Source organism: Brachionichthys hirsutus, chromosome 6, assembly GCF_040956055.1.
Source record: "Brachionichthys hirsutus isolate HB-005 chromosome 6, CSIRO-AGI_Bhir_v1, whole genome shotgun sequence".
Lineage (NCBI taxonomy): Eukaryota > Metazoa > Chordata > Actinopteri > Lophiiformes > Brachionichthyidae > Brachionichthys > Brachionichthys hirsutus.
This window is the reverse complement of record NC_090902.1, coordinates 6,855,997-6,871,667: the sequence shown is the minus strand read 5'-3', so window position 1 is coordinate 6,871,667 and position 15,671 is coordinate 6,855,997. Positions and strand designations below refer to the sequence as shown.

The following is a 15,671-nucleotide window of genomic DNA, read 5'->3' as shown; positions in this document are numbered from 1 at the left end:
CTTAGAAACTGAAGCAGACGAACCAGAAAGACCAGTGAGGTGAGATAATTCTCCATTGACAGTGACTCCCCCCCCCCCCCCTTGTCTCTGCCCATCCTTCTATTTGCCCTCCCTCCCTTCTCATGTCTTTCACTGGCTCCTGTGCTGACATGTGTCCCACATGAGGTTTCCTACTGCCAAGTGGGTTAGGGTTATTATTACAAGCTATTTAAGCTGCTATTTACACATTTTCAGGGGGACAAAACAGTAAGAAAATACCAGCCATGACATTTGAAAGCACTAAAAAAGTAGCTATGTGATCTTTATTGTCATTTTCTGAACTAAAATATAGGCTGTAAACAGGTCTCTATTGTAAAGAGTATTCTTGTTTTAATATAATGTCCTCACATTAAATTATGCTAAAAACTGGACTGGAATAAAAGTCTCTAATATTGGTGGTTGATGTTAGCCACCAACAAGTTATAGTAAATTACAAAACTCACCCACCTTTTACCACATTTAATTTTTATTTTTTTTACAGTGTTTATCATCATTCAAAGTACAATAACAACAAGAGTAATGATAATTTGGTCAGTTTGTAATCTAATAATGTTTCTAATAATGCAATAAAGAGTTTTACAAAGTAAAACGACAGGTTCACATCAATTGTGAATTTCTTTGACGTGTAAAAAAAATAATTCACATCTAATAATTTACAGTTCTCGTTCAATTTCTTTACCGAAATAAATCACGTGATCAGCCCACCACTGTACGTTTCAAAATAAAAGCTGTGTACGTACGTTTCAAAATAAAAGCTGTTTGAAATGTTGAGTACATTGCGCATGCGCCGTGTCAAGTCTCGGAGACTCGGACCATCTGATAGGTCCAGAGTGCGGAAGCGAACAATGGCGCTGGTTAGCAACACGACGATTGGCCGACAGCGCTGGATCGAGCCGCTGCGGTAAACAGAAACAGGGATCGGGATTGGGCTTTAACCGTTTGGCGCATGTTTCCGGCACCGGTATGAATTCTGTTCGGTTGGCGGATTGTTGAAACGGAATTGTTTTACGTCTAACTCTGACTGTTATCGATGAGAGCGAGCTGCAGACATGGACTGCGTCGTGACGGGAGGGAACGTGAAAGGTAGCGAACACTGACTTTACGTTTAAAATCAAAATATGACCGCAATGCCGATTGTAGGGATATTAGAACAGCTTTATTCTATTGGTGTTTGATGTTACTGTTGAGAACGTTCTACTGCTGTGTTGTGTTGTGTTGTTTTGGCATGTAGATTGTTATTGTTGGTGGAATCAGATAAGTTATGCTTCTCCCCACTCCTTTTCGAGTGAGAATATCCTGAATTTGGACAATTTATATGTGTGTAATGCAGTGTACATGAAAAATCAAACTCGAAATAACCAATCAATCAATCACAATTGATTATTGTGTGTGTGTGTGTGTGTGTGTGTGTGTGTGTGTGTGTGTGTGTGTGCGTGTACCGTTTAGTGCTGGCCAAAGCTATCCATTCTCTGTCCAGGATCGGTGATGAGCTCTACGTTGAACCCCAGGAAGACGGGGTGAGCTGCCCTGACGCTGGCGTCGCCATGACGTCCTCCTGCCCCGGACAGTAACTTCCTGTTCTTGTGTCGTTTCTGTTTCTCCTAGCTGGCCCTGCGGTCTGTGAACTCCTCGCGGTCGGCCTACGCGTGCTTCCTGTTCGCACCGCTCTTCTTCAGCAGGTTCGGTTTGTGCGCTTTGTGTGAAGATTCTGGGATGTTTACCCCAAATTTACCTCCCGTTTATTTATTTTTGCAGATACTCGGCCCCCACCGACGACGCCTTCCGCTGCAAGCTGTTAATAAAGGTGTGCTGAGAGAAGAATTCTCATTATACATATTATGAATAATACCTTGCTCATAGCTTGACCCCTTACTGTGTCCCACCCTCTGTGAGTCAGAGTGTCCAGGCCGTTTTCAGATCTCTGGCGTCTCTGGAGAAAACGGTGGAAACGTGCCACGTAAAGCTGGACGAGCAGAAGGACCGCCTGACCTTCACTCTGCACTGCAAACACGGTGTTTGTGCTCCGCGTCATCCTCCGATGGTTCTCAGGACGTTTTAATGAACTGTTCGGTGTTGTCCTCACAGGCCTCCTGAAGACACACAACCTGTCTTTCCAGGACAGTGAAAGCTTGCAGGCCGTGTTTGACAAGGAAAGCTGTACTAATGTATTCAGAGCCCAGCCCCGGTGTGTGGAATATTTCTCTATTCGTGTATATTAAATATCTCTCTATAGCTTTCTACATGCGTTGGGGATTCCTCGTTGTCTCCCTCTTGCTCTCAGGGTTCTGGTGGACACAGTCATGCACTTCCCGCCTTCTCTGGAGGAGGTGACTGTGTCAGTGAGTGGCGAGCGCATGTGGGTTCGGAACCATGTGGAGGAGGAAGGTGATTTGATCGTCTGATTTCTTCGCCCATCAGCTAGAAACACACTGAGTTTTTAAAACATGATCAAAATAAAAGGGCGACAGAAATTATGAATAATAAAATCATACATGCGAACATTTCAAATGGTGCATGGAGTGGATTCACTTTTATTAACAGCTAAAGTTTTAATATACTGAACGGAATTCTAAACCCGCTGCTTTTTATAAGTGTATTTAGAGCAGTAATCTAAAATATCATGATGTGTACTGCGTCTCTGCTCATGTCCACTCGTCCCTCTTCCCTGTCCTCCTGTCTTTCCCTCTCAGACCAGACCAAAGCCGTGCTGACAGAGTTTTGTCTGGCCTCAGACGAGTTTGACCTTTTTGCTGTCCAGACTCACAACAGCGTCACCTTTTGCCTGAAGGAGTTACGGGTAGGTGCTGGAGGAAAGAGGAGAAGATGAGTGTGTGTGTGTGTGTGTGTGTGTGTGGGTGGGGGGGGGAGTCACGGAAGGAACTGGTAGATAGTTACATTTTATTTCAAATGCAGATTTCCTGTGTTTTATTTTGTGTTTTGTGTTTTTTTAACCGACCATTTTTCTGTTTTGTCACCGCTCCAGGGTTTGTTACTGTTCGCAGAGTCTACTGGTCTCCCTATTTCTATGTACTTTGATGAACCGGGCAGGTAAGCATGCACACAGTCGGATGTTTTTTGATCGCTTATGTAACTACAATGTACTGACATGTGGGCGTGCACGCATTGTGTATTTCAGCCCTGTGGTGCTTTCGGTAGCAGACGGTGTCCTGGAGGGAAACTTTGTGCTGGCGACACTTTCAGACGACGTCAACCACAATAAAAACAACACGAAACGGTAACGTTACAGCAAAAACGGGAGCTTATCGTTTTCATATCGCTGAGTCTACTGCAAGTTGCCTACAAGCCAACCTGTATCATAGAAGCACCTTTTTCCTCAGAGCACGTGAACCTCCAGCTCCTTCTGATGACTTCATGAATGAGGACATGGACGCCTACCTCATCGCCATGGATACCAGTGTGGCTCCGGGTCCATCCACATCCCCGCTAGATCATTCTACATGTTCAAAACAGCCTGCTGCAGCCAAACACAGGCGAAAAGTACCCCATCAGGAGGAGGAGGAGGAGGAGGAGGAGGAAGGTGAAACGTCCAAATCAGAGCAACCACCGGATAAGAAGGTACGCTCTGTTTTACACGATCACAAAAATGCATGAATAATATCAAAATTGTCGTCATGGTTCTGGATCTTACATTTAGAATAAAACGTATCCTCGTACTTTCCTCTCACAGTTCTGTTCCCTGTTCTTCGGATCGGTGCTTCCTCCGTCTTCTCAGATCAACACTCATCCAGAAATAAGTCAGCAAGTGTTGGCCAGTGACAGTGAGGATGAAGCTGAAGGCTCGTGATAGTGGACTGATGAAGAAGAAAGACGTGGACTGACTTGTGTGTGTGTGTGTGTGTGTGTGTGTGTGTGTGTGTGTGTTATTTTACACGTAGACACTTGTGGTACTGCAGAGATGGACGTCCTGTATCCTATTTTTCTGCAGTAATTTTCTTTCTTCTTTTTGATTTGCGTTAGCGTTGTACAGGGATTTTGTTTTTTGACATGGGGGGGGGGGTTATACAAGGACAGTGAACAGTAAGGAACAGGATGGACCTTTTATTGCATTGATGTGAATGGTGGACTTGGAAACCTGAAATTATGTGAAGCACAGATATGAGACTCTGTTTATCTTGTTCATTGTGAGATCGAGTTGCAGCAGAATCGCTCCGAGAAAAATAAAAATAAAAACAAAGTACTTGTCAGAATTCTGGAAACATTACTTATTTACATTCCAAAAGGTTCAGGCTTGACAACATGGAGCTGAGACCAGTGCCTCTAACCCTAACCCTAACCCCAGGACGACGAGTCATTAGACCCGGGTGAGACCGCTTCATTCCTCCAGAACCAGAAGTAATGGAAGTTTAGTTAAAAGTAAGAATCCGCATATGAAGCAGAATATCTGCGTGTCTGTGATCCAGTCTTCGTACGATGCGCCTCATCACCACTTCCTTTCCCTTTTTGCATCTCGGAACTTTTCCCCTTCGCCAGCAATCTCTTCCTCTCTTGCTCCCTCTCCTTTTCGCTCTTCTTTCTCAACCTCTCCTCCTCTTTCTCCTTTCTCTCTCGCTCCCGCCGCTGCCGTCTTCTCTCCCTTGAGCTCAGCTTCTCTTCCACCTCGTCTATTAGTGGTGTTTCCCTCACTCTTTCGTCGCTGAAGTCCTGAATGAGAATTTTGGGGACTTGCATTTTGACTGTCGTTGTCTTCGTCTTTTTGGGTTGGTCTCCTCGTCCTCTGCGGAAGAGACCCAAACGTTTAAGAGGGTCCGACCCCTGGGACTCTGTTCCCTTTGACTCTCCTTCAGATCGGGTCAGAGTCAGACCAGATTCAGCTTTCGGTGGGCTTACGGCTCGAGTATCGGGCTGGGGTCGGGCGTGTTCAGATAAAGGTTGATTCGGGATGGAACGTGACTGGCCGGCTTTCTGTGGCATGACGAAGTGGTCCTCGGAGAGCCTCCGTCCGTTCCTGGGCCCACAATTGCTGGATGACTTGCGGATGCAGATATCCCGAGAGGGCCGGCCGCAGTGAAGCGCAGAGGTCCGTGTCAGGCTGTGGCTACTCTGACCTGTCTCGTCTTTCACAAGGCGGGACTCCTCGTCTTGGACTCGTGGCCTCCTCTCAGTCTTTGAGTGTCTTGCTTCAGTTGAAATCTCTCTGATGGCGTTTTCCCGAGGGGGTTCTGTGCTTTCTTTCACCTCCCCCGGAGGCTGGATCTCAGGTTGTTCCGGTGTCTGTTCCTCAGAGGCGTTGAAATTCGCCTCGTCACTCTGTGGAGGAGCTACGGAGGTGGATGTCTCCTCATTCTGTGGCGTTGGCGTCGGCGTGTTTGCGGTCAGGAATCGGTCTTCTATGCCACGTGTTGGTTCGGTCGCTGCGGCCTCCGAACACTGAGCCGTTTCTTCCTTTGAATCCTTCGCTACGTCGTCTGAGGCTGGTTTTTCCGCCTCAGCCCGTATCTCAGCCGCTAACTCTGCGCCGTCCTTTGGTTGGATGCGTGCAGGTGAACGCAGCATCGACGTCTCTTCCGGGACTGGTTGTTCCGTTTCATCCTGGCTTCCTGTTACAGATTTGGTGTGGGACTCTCCTTCCTGGGCTGTTTCTGTTGAGGACCGGTGTCTGTGCTGTCCCCCGCCAGGCGCTCCTCGCCGTGAGACCGTGTCTCCCGCTAAGGTCGCGTTCTGCGGTCGCGTCTCTGTCTTGGCGGTTGGTTCTTTGCCAGCCGGAGTGTCGAGCTTGCCTTCGCTTTCTGTTCCTTGACGCGTCCCGCTCGTTGTCACCTTTTTAAAATTGGACTCTGTTGAGCTGCTCCGGGCGTGTCTTGCTCCCATCGGCCGCTCATTGGCGTAACCCGTTCCTCCTTTCCTTAAACTTGTGTGAATGACATGGGCCGACAGCGATAGAGTGGAAGCCGAGCGCAAAAGAGGAATGGACAGGTTTCCTTTCTGTCTCTCTTTCCTGTCTTGCTCTTCCTGGTTTTGCCGGGCCCTGCCCCACGCCACCTGAAATCCTTGGCAGCGATCTCGGGGGTCAAACGTGGATGAAGGGCTGCTTCTCCTCCACTTTTCTAGCTCCTTCTCCATCTGCTTCTCCAGTTCTCTTGCTGAGAGCGGCACTGAGCAGACCTGAGAGGACATGAGCCACGTTTACTGTCGCAGTAACAGTATTATGATACAGTAATACATTAAACGGTACGTAAAACCAAAGCGTAAAACATAAAGGACGACATTTCATCCTCAGCCTCGATAGTTATTATGATTCTTCAGGTATGCGTTCAAGTTGCACCAACTTGCCTCTGCAATGAAGGCGTCACCTTCATCTTGGACCTGGTCTCTGACGCCCCTCAGCTTCTCCAGAGTCTCCATTTGTCCCTGACACCGTTTCCTCTGCTCGGCCCGGCCCAGCACCCGGCTCACCAACACCGCCGCCGCCTGGAACAGCACCCGGACTCCTGCCCAGGTGAGAGGAGCGGTGAGAGAGAGGACAGCAAGCCGGTAACACCTCAGTCAGGTGTTTTTTTTGTTTAAATATGTCCAATATAACATTCAGATTAGCTCGTCTTAAACCGATTAACCCTAACCCAATGTAGACGCCTCACCATAGCAGAAGAAAAGGTCCCAGACCCGCAGCAGCGTGTTGAAGGGCAGGTGACGTGTGAAGAGACACATCAGCCAATCGGTGGCAAACATGAGGGGCTCCACTTCGTGGCGCTGCAGGTGTTTGTACGCAGCCGGACACGTCTTTCTCAAAACCCACGTCAGCATCGCTGCATCAAACAAGACTCCCTCCTAGAGGATTACACACGATTAGCCAGTTCAACCATCAGATTGGAAAATAATAAATAGTTTTCTGGGTCTGCAATTACCTGGTAAAAACGCTTTAATTATATTTAATTGCATTCGTCAGTTCCACTAGCAATGACTAGAAGATTGTCTAAATAAGTACCAAATTATAGTTTAATATATATAGGAAATGATCCCTAAAATAAAGGATGACAGGGATGCATGCACAGCTTCCTGTCAGTTCTTGTATGTAATGACTCGTGAAATTCAAATACTGACTAAATTTAGGTTATTTCTTAGCACAAATATTCACTTCCCAACTTTCTACTTTAATGTACTGGCCTGCATTAAAACGAGCCATTTAAGAAAAGTTCAACAGTTCGTTCAGTCGTGCCCGTTGTGTCGGCCCTCACCAGCAGAGGGCTGTAGTACCCCGGGAGATAATGCTCACTGATCTGCACCAGACACCAGAAGGCCTGCTGAAAAAGGCACCAAAATAATAATAAAAAAATCATTAGGCTGACATTAAGCTTAGTTACACCATTCATGAAGAGTCTGTGTCGTGTGACAGTGTCCAAAAAAAGTATTTGTCCAGTATGTAAACAGAATTCATTGTCTGACATTTGGGTTTCGTTCTCCACTGAAATCTGGATTAATGACTGAAGACTTGTTTTGAAACGCCTCTGAAGCATCTTTATCGGACAAAAGGGAGAGCTGGGTTCTTGAACGCTACCTCGGCAGGCATGTTCATCAGCAGCACTGCAGCCACAGGCCCCTGTGCCTGGCAGTAGCCCTCCTCTGGTTGGTACTGAGTGTAGGCCTTCAACACCCGGAACAACCCGCGCTGCCTACACACACACACACACACACACACACACACACACACACATGCTTAAACTTTGTGACACTTTTATGAAAATGCCACTGGAATGTAAAAATGCAGTTGTCGGAGTCGAGGCATTTCTTGACTGCGAAATAAACTAGGATTGTTCTGTAGCTGACAGGAATCAAAAGAAGTTGAAGCGTGTCCTTACCCATGCCCGTCCTTGGAGAGGAACATTTCGTGAAAGGGGAACTGTCGGTCCAGATCTCTTTCTATCACGTCCACCCAGCTCTGCAGAGCGGGCTGCGAGTCCAGATTCTGGTGCAGAGACCAAAGAAGAAGTCGTTCATCAACACGACGGCACCGTTGAGATTAAAAATGGACCTGGCGAGTGTCCGTTATCTCCTGTATCAAGCTGTGGATGCTGTGCTTAGCGTTGCAGCATGTCACTCTGCATCGTTTTGCACCGAGGCTAGATCACCCAGAAGCGGCTGCTGCTGTATTCACCTGGTAGAGCTTTTTGCTTAGTTTCATCCTGTCTGCCGCTCCGCACAGCAGAGGCCAGCATTTCGCTCTGAGCGAGGCTGGGATGCCTTTCTGGCACTGCACTTTCACCTGAAGGGACATGGGAGACGGAGCTTTCTGAGCAGCTCACAGAATGAAGCGTTGATTTGAACGCAAACAAGGCTATTGGAAAGCCACAGGTAGCATCGTTCATTTTAGCATCTATCAAACCTGACACTTCCCGTGTAGCAACGTTTGTCCTTGAATTTCTCTTCCATGGTTGCCAGTGGGTTTCAATATTTCCTCGTGAAACATTATGCAGACATCCACTGTGTGTGCCTTTTGAGATATATATATATATATATATATATTCATATTTAAAATGGCACTTTCTCAAATATTAAATTAACCAAAATACAAAAACAATGACTTCCTCCTGATTGTATGACTTTAGGGTATCTTGAGTATGCCACGCTTGTTAACTAGAGTTTATATTTCTAAGATGGGACACACCTTACTGGGTTTTTCCATCAAGATGTGATCCCATTGGACGATGATGTTTATCCATTTGGCCTCCCTCCGTCTGACTAACTCGGGTGACGGGCCGACGCTGCTGAGAATAAAAGCACAGCAAGATGCCAGAATAAAACATTTCATGGTCACATTACATATAAGAGCGAGAGGCTTTAATGGATCTCGTCCCCCTGTTGATGTAAAACAGTTGCCGTATTCATCTGGATACTCTTTCTATCTGTATGCAGTTTCTGCATGCGCTTCGACTCTGTTGTCATTGCAGAAGACGCCGCTCCGAAAAATTGAGATAGGAAACAGGAAAACCACAGCGGTTAGAATTCTCCATGGCAACAGGCGTTCTACGGCCGGTGGGTGAAGACAGTAGGTAGCCGTTTGTTCAGTGACACCACTTGGAACTTTTGCTTCCTTATTCTTTAAATGTCAAATAAATATAAAATCTATAAACTGAATGTTTGCTTTTATTATCAGAAAGTAGAAATGCTGCATTTTTGCCTACGTCAAGGAGTTTATGTTTTTGACGGTGTTTGTTTGTTTGTCTGTCTGTCTGTTAGCAGGATTAAAGAAAAACTGCTTGAAGGATTTTGATGGGGGGAAAAAAAATCTGAAGATGGGTCTTGGTCTAAATATTGAGAGTGATCCAGATAAAAAAAAAAAAAAAAAAATGTCTCTTTAAAGGAAAAATAAAAACAGAGGAGAGTGCAGCAGGTTGTGGGAACGTTACCCGGTTGTGTGTCCATTGGTCAGAATGAAGCCAAAGCGGTCTGTCTCAGGTTCCAGACCGACCTCTGACCCCGCATTCGAGTCAGAGCCGTCCTCCTCACCAAGGCTCTTCTGGGCTGAACTGGATGAATTCAGCATCTTAAAGAAATAGGGCCTCATCATTCAACGTGCGACCACATCCTGTGTATCATGATGCCATATAACGTATAATACATGCTGAAGCTTATAACATCTATGACACTTAATGAAACTGAATAGAGGACCCTTAATTTTTGTTGGCATTTTAAGGGTTGAATTCTTTTCCACTTATGATTTTTATATGTTTTCAATGATCTGAGGTCGTATTTTCATGCATTTTGAAGAGGGGACAGGACTGCACTTAAAGAAGCCATTCTAGTTCCGTATTTGTTTTACTCCAAAGTCATATAATGACATTTTAATGCATGTACAGCGTGGCAAGACGGTGTCCTGTTGGACTAAACAGAGATGTTATTCCACAAGCTGTATGGAACTTTCAACATTAATGGTGTTTCCTACGATACGGGCCCAAAACATCTCCCATATGTCACAGATGCTGGCTTTGGAACTTTGTTGCTGGGAACAATCTGGATCATCTTATTTATCTTAAATCATTACTCAACAGATCTTAATAAAATATGCTTTATATATTCATTTTTACAAGTACCCGTAACTTCAAACATCTTCTTTGTACACTTTTAAAATTCAACTGGATATGAAAAAAAGACTCAGAAATTGTCCCATTCTGTTTTCTGAGTGTTTTACAGAGCAAATTTTATTTTATTTTTTTTACTCCTGTTGTATAAATTTTGACTCTGCACAGATTATTTTCATATACTTATTGTTGGAACTACAAAGCACGTACCTTGATGCAGAGTAAAATATGACTTCCATTTTAAGTCTTCAACGTTTATGATACCTCTTAGCTACTACCTTTAATGTAAGGAATTTACCTTTTATATTTCCGTCATTTCTGATCTGAGACGTGTGCGATCTTCTGCTGATGAGAGAGAAAGACAAACTTCCTCTCACTTACTTGCTCCCTCTCTTTGTTTCTCTCTGCCTCACTCTCTCAGATTCATGAATGCATCACGCCTGGCATAATAACTGTCTGTCCTGTAATAATCTGTCAGCTAAGAAACTACCGTTTACTTAAAATATATTCATCGCACACGGCATCTCTATAATGTAAAATGCCGGATGAAAACCGCTTCCTCATATCGATGCCAACAGGCATGCTGCATTTCCTTGCTGTAGTAAACAGTACTGAGATTGGGAAACAACGAGCAGTCTATGAACGCAACATTTATATATGGATATACTGTATAGAATCACCTTAATCTATACTATAGATTAAGACAAGGTGAGTCTCGGTTAAAAATAATATATCTGGTAATTCATTGCTGTGGATGATTTAAGGCGTCAAGATTAAGGAAAGGTTTGAGTAAATTGTAAACATATCATGTTGAGTCTTTCAAATTTAGGTCTGTTCAGCAAAGAGAAGCTCCAGCTCCTCAACAATGGAGACCGAGATAGCAGCCAAAATAAAGACAGACTGCCTGGACAGATAGGCTCAATGTTGTACCAGAAAGCTGCCTGCAAAGATGTTGCATACATGATACCTTATCATCCCAAGCATTAAAGAGTCAGTTATATATGAACATCCCAGTCTGCACCATCAAATTCTGTTGTCAAAATAAATAAATGCGCAAATTAAATTTCTTGTGCTGTAGAGATGGTTAATTGACATTGAACATTTATTGTGTTGCTAATGGTAATGCTCAAATAATTTAAGACGCTGAAATAAATCAATTAAAATTGAGTTTTCCTGTTGCGTTCAAAACTGGTTCTAAAATCATAATCAATTATTTGCCTAGAAAATAATAAGCTAAAAGAGGAAAAAGCAAGTCATTTACATCCTGCTTTAAATCTAAATGTTTTTTTTCCGTTATGCGTCATGGCAAAACGTGCAATTAATTTAATAAATGTAATCGCTTTTCTCTGTCTCTGCAGCTGAACGCAAAGCTCTGCAAAGCTTTTGCCTGGAATAATAGTTATCGATGCTTATCGTGTGTAAATATATCGGTAATAACCGAATGTGCTGAATCACGCTGTGGTAACAAAGATAAGTCCGCCGCGGCGGTCACGTCACGTGATCAGGGCGGAAACTGATTCATAGTTCGCTCTGAATCTCCCGCGGAAGCAGCCATTTGCTTCTCTTCTCTTCTCTTTCGGGGACGACGCCGTTGACTCAACGCTCACATCTCACTGTAGGCGAACCTTTATTAGGGTTTTGTACTTCGCTGGGAAGTCAATTGAAACGTATTTGGGATTCGAAGGTATAAAGTGGGGTTTACGTGTCTTTGCGCGTATCGGGGTTTATCTGTGAGACTAGGCCGCAGAGTTCTTAGCTTCACCGTTAGCTCGTGCAGAGAATGGTTTCCATGCCAGGCTAGCTAGCTAGCTAGTGGGATAGCGAGCGTACGTATATATAATATTGTTGGCTACATCAGCCTTCAATGCGCAGGTGTTTCGCGTGTGGAGCTTTATTTCGTTGCGGTTGACCATCAGCCGATGGATGGAGCTAGTCTGATGTTTTTTCGGCCAGATTGTTCCAGTCGAACAAGGGAAAAAAGTGCCGTCGCGCGTCTTCTGGCGCATACGTTATTAGCTTGTTAGCATGTAGCAATCTCTTAGCATACTTTTCAGAAGCGTTCGTGTTGTCTGTCCATTTCATTATAGCATGTATTGCTGCGTTTAGGTTTTTTTGTTTCGTACAAGATGATTTTAACGTGTTTTTGGTGAATTCAGCAACAGTTTAAATCGTCAGATGTAACCGTTCGTAGAAGCCGCACAGCGTGAAATCACTAGAACGCTAACGCTGCTAGCTTAACGCTACTAGCGGCTGCCTAGCATGGACGGGGGCTCGATTGAAAGCGTGCTAATTATTCTGCCTCGTTTCATTCAGAGAACGCACAACTCCGACAGACCAAATGAACGACCCGAAAGTAGCTTTCAAGGTAATCGTTTCCTGTTACATTCCACGTGTTTAATGTGTATATCTAAGAGTCTGTAACTTTGCTAACAGTCCTAAACGCTCTTTCTTTCAGCTCGTCTTGGTGGGAGATGGAGGCACCGGCAAAACGACTTTTGTTAAAAGGCACTTGACGGGGGAGTTTGAGAAGAAATATGTCGGTGAGTGCCTTGATTGTGTGCGAGGAGGAGCAGATGTGATTTGTGTTCGATTTGTTTGAAGGATTGCGCTAAAGATAACGGAATTAACGTATTCCAGCAGGTACGAATCCTTTGGGTGATCGGGGGTTTGCTTCTCTCATTTTGACTAATAACTTAAGAATCATGTAAAACTAAGAACCACCACTACAAATGTTTGCAAATGTGTCTCTCTCCTGTTGATGGTCTCTTTATAATCCGAGTCACTTTGTTTTCATGATGGGTTTGAAGCGGGTTTCATGATTCAGGAGGTGCTTTAGAGGTCTAAATGTCATCATTAGTCTTAGAATAACTGGCACTCTAAAATTAAACTCAACGTTAGGCCCTCTGCACCGTGTAAATTTGTGCTTATCAAATATACCCCACCTCCAAGTGAGGAATTGAATCTGCACAGAACATCAATGATGATGATGAATATATTTATTACAAGTGCAGTCGTACGGTAGCATGTATTACAGTACAAGTACAGTCAAACACTAAGAGGAGCATCTCAAAAAAGCCCTTGCGGTCTTGTTTCCGATGAAAGTCCTTGGTACATAAATCGACATGTAGCACACATGCTTACCCGACTGCCCTGCCCGATATGTTGGCAGTTTTTGCAGTTTATTTTATGCATTCTGATAACTTTATTTGTGTAAGATTTTTTTAAACATTTTTTGTGTTGTCGTCCTTTTCTGAATAGGAACTACCCAGAAAGGCTTAATTAAAGCATTGCCCTGTCTCACGCTCTTTGCTTTGAATCCTAGCCACCCTGGGCGTAGAAGTACACCCGCTGATGTTCCACACCACCAGAGGACCCATCACGTTCAATGTTTGGGACACTGCTGGTCAGGAGAAGTTTGGCGGTCTGAGAGACGGCTACTACATTCAAGGTGTCATTCATAAGCTTGGAATGGTCTTCCAGTTCTTTAATGTCTGTTTACTTAATTAGAACATTTCCTAAATGTCGTTAAAACTTCTGTTGTCTCCGCAGCTAATTGTGCTCTCATCATGTTTGACGTCACCTCTCGGGTCACCTATAAGAATGTACCCAACTGGCATCGTGACTTGGTCCGTGTCTGTGAGAACATTCCCATCGTCCTATGCGGCAACAAGGTCGACATTAAAGACCGGAAGGTCAAAGCTAAGAGCATCGTTTTTCACCGCAAAAAGAATCTGCAGGTATTAAGTGTTCACATTGACGCTGTGCTGCATGTGTTGGTCCCATTTGAAATCTAGAAAGCGTTGTCTTCCTTCAGTGAGACATGAAAGGTGCTCCTCTGTCCCCAGTACTACGACATTTCTGCCAAGAGTAACTACAACTTTGAGAAGCCTTTCCTGTGGCTAGCAAGGAAGCTGGTCGGTGACCCTAACCTGGAGTTCGTGGCAATGCCTGCCCTTGCTCCCCCCGAAGTCCATCTTGACCAGGAGCTTGTTCAGAAGTATGAACAAGATCTTGTTGTGAGTATGATCAATGAGCTGCAATGTCTCTTTAGTTGACAGAAGTCTGTGTATATATATATATTAGAACCGATTATACTATCATCCTTTCTCACCTCAGACTGCATCACAAACGGCCCTCCCTGATGATGAAGATGATCTCTAACCTGTGTGTGCCCCGAAGCCCCCCCCGACCATGGACAGGAACTTATTTTGCGCCCTTTGCTGTAAAATCCCCTCAGATTTTTGTGTTTTGTTTTAAAATTTAAAACCTTTGTGGAAAAAGTTGTGGTTCTATAAAGTCACCGTTGAAGACCCACCCACCCTAGTGTTGGCGTTGGCATGGTAACATGCTACTTCTCATCATTGAGCACTCTCCACTGCACTTGCCCAGCCCACATAATGCTGTCGTATGGTGTATTGGACACACTAAGGGGAATAAAATTTGAATAAAAACATTCTCAATATAAATGTCTGAATTCTTACAATTTTATTTATTCCCATGTACTGAAAATTGGTAATCCAGTCACGAAAGTATCTAACACACTTTGTTTATGGCATGTTGGTGAGCAGTAATCAGAATACTTTAACATTTCCCCTGTGGGATCAATCAAACTGCTCCACTCGACAAACGGGGGAAGGAGCATGACTGCACATGGTGCAACTAGTAAAGTTTACAATGCAGCCATTAATGCCCTCGGGTTTGAGAAGATAAGAGATATTACCCCCTGGTGTGGGGGTCAGGATGAAGCCTTCACAATGAACGCTAGGTGTCAGCATTGCTCCGTTGAGAGCGGTGGGCGTTTGTAGGTTACATAATGGCGTTATCCTTTCGTTGTGATCCGGTTGGCGGTGCTGGTTGCAAAGCAACCAAATGAATTCGATCACGAGCAGAGAGCAAATTGACTCGCTTTACCTGAGACATCAAGACAAATACTCCACGTTGGAAGTTAAGGAGACAAATGTATATGTTTTAGAAAAGTTGCATTTAAGGTCGATACTAATTCAACTTGTATCCTGTGTTCATACAAGGGTATTTATAGCCCGCAGAACAGGTGAATTAACTAGAAAACAGGTCGCAAGTGACAAAGGAATGAATAAAAAGTGGCCTTTAAGTGTTTCTGAGTTCTTATATCCTGTACTAAGTATTACGTATTAAAATATATATATATATACATAAATGCAGAATGGATTATGTGTTCAACTGCTTTCATCAATTTGTTGGGAGCCTTTTGACCGAGTGTTTAATCAGCAAATAATTATTTCATGAAGTTCTTATTATTCCCATCGGACTTGAATGCATCGTCGCTTGCAGGTGTGTTTTGGGCGTGGCTTCATCTCGACGCCGAGGAGTTAGTTTGCGCATGCGCGGCTCAGAGGAGCGTTTTAGGATGATTATTGGTGGCCGGCGGAGATCCAGATTATACGGCTCTACGCAACTGTTGCCTTAATCCCCCCCCGAGTGGAGATTTAGCAGAGAAAAAACACTGGGTTTAAACCCAGCAGCCATATTGTATGGAAATCGACGATTTTCAAAGGGAAAAAGAATTAGTTTCCTCGGATTACTGTGTCGAGACGTGGGGGGGAGTTTAGTTCTTTCTTA

General features: G+C 44.4%; 3 protein-coding genes across 4 annotated transcripts; 2 read left to right on the top strand and 1 right to left on the bottom strand.

Moving 5' to 3' along the window:
* The first annotated feature begins 932 nt into the window (after positions 1 to 932).
* On the top strand, positions 933 to 4,247 carry rad9a (RAD9 checkpoint clamp component A). The gene is made up of 12 exons (XM_068740308.1): positions 933 to 1,122; positions 1,486 to 1,556; positions 1,645 to 1,718; positions 1,795 to 1,843; positions 1,937 to 2,051; positions 2,125 to 2,224; positions 2,321 to 2,424; positions 2,730 to 2,836; positions 3,023 to 3,087; positions 3,176 to 3,274; positions 3,378 to 3,615; positions 3,728 to 4,247. Exons 1-12 carry the CDS (start codon positions 1,089 to 1,091, stop codon positions 3,842 to 3,844), a joined length of 1,173 nt encoding a protein of 390 aa, XP_068596409.1. The 5' UTR covers positions 933 to 1,088; the 3' UTR covers positions 3,845 to 4,247.
* A 9-nt stretch (positions 4,248 to 4,256) lies between these two features.
* On the bottom strand, positions 4,257 to 9,538 carry tbc1d10c (TBC1 domain family, member 10C). Its single transcript, XM_068740702.1, has 9 exons — positions 9,402 to 9,538; positions 8,660 to 8,759; positions 8,150 to 8,257; positions 7,854 to 7,960; positions 7,553 to 7,667; positions 7,233 to 7,298; positions 6,636 to 6,825; positions 6,331 to 6,488; positions 4,257 to 6,162 (listed from the first exon to the last, which is right to left on the bottom strand). Exons 1-9 carry the CDS (start codon positions 9,536 to 9,538, stop codon positions 4,408 to 4,410), a joined length of 2,736 nt encoding a protein of 911 aa, XP_068596803.1. The 3' UTR covers positions 4,257 to 4,407.
* A 2,045-nt stretch (positions 9,539 to 11,583) lies between these two features.
* ran (RAN, member RAS oncogene family) lies at positions 11,584 to 14,539 on the top strand. 2 transcript variants are annotated; one of them, XM_068740196.1, is made up of 7 exons: positions 11,584 to 11,688; positions 12,387 to 12,438; positions 12,529 to 12,613; positions 13,396 to 13,521; positions 13,623 to 13,810; positions 13,919 to 14,089; positions 14,190 to 14,539. In XM_068740196.1, the coding sequence occupies exons 2-7, from the start codon at positions 12,412 to 12,414 to the stop codon at positions 14,232 to 14,234; spliced, it is 642 nt and encodes a 213-aa protein (XP_068596297.1). In that variant the 5' UTR covers positions 11,584 to 11,688; positions 12,387 to 12,411; the 3' UTR covers positions 14,235 to 14,539. The 2 variants fall into 2 exon arrangements, with proteins under 2 accessions (XP_068596297.1, XP_068596298.1); XM_068740197.1 differs by having other exon boundaries at positions 11,662 to 11,757.
* The last annotated feature ends 1,132 nt before the right edge of the window (positions 14,540 to 15,671 follow it).

Excerpts from the sequence above, each read along its gene's own strand:
- rad9a (XM_068740308.1), top strand. The coding sequence starts at position 1,089 with ATGGACTGCGTCGTGACGGGAGGGAACGTGAAAG. Across the intron at positions 1,557-1,644 it reads TTGAACCCCAGGAAGACGGG|CTGGCCCTGCGGTCTGTGAA; the intron begins GTGAGCTGCCCT and ends TGTTTCTCCTAG. Across the intron at positions 2,052-2,124 it reads CACTCTGCACTGCAAACACG|GCCTCCTGAAGACACACAAC; the intron begins GTGTTTGTGCTC and ends TTGTCCTCACAG.
- tbc1d10c (XM_068740702.1), bottom strand. The coding sequence starts at position 9,538 with ATGCTGAATTCATCCAGTTCAGCCCAGAAGAGCCTTGGTGAGGAGGAC. Across the intron at positions 7,668-7,853 it reads CTCTCCAAGGACGGGCATGG|GCAGCGCGGGTTGTTCCGGG; the intron begins GTAAGGACACGC and ends GTGTGTGTGTAG. Across the intron at positions 6,826-7,232 it reads GGTACTACAGCCCTCTGCTG|GAGGGAGTCTTGTTTGATGC; the intron begins GTGAGGGCCGAC and ends GTAATCCTCTAG.
- ran (XM_068740196.1), top strand. The coding sequence starts at position 12,412 with ATGAACGACCCGAAAGTAGCTTTCAAG. Across the intron at positions 12,439-12,528 it reads ACCCGAAAGTAGCTTTCAAG|CTCGTCTTGGTGGGAGATGG; the intron begins GTAATCGTTTCC and ends TCTTTCTTTCAG. Across the intron at positions 13,811-13,918 it reads ACCGCAAAAAGAATCTGCAG|TACTACGACATTTCTGCCAA; the intron begins GTATTAAGTGTT and ends CTCTGTCCCCAG.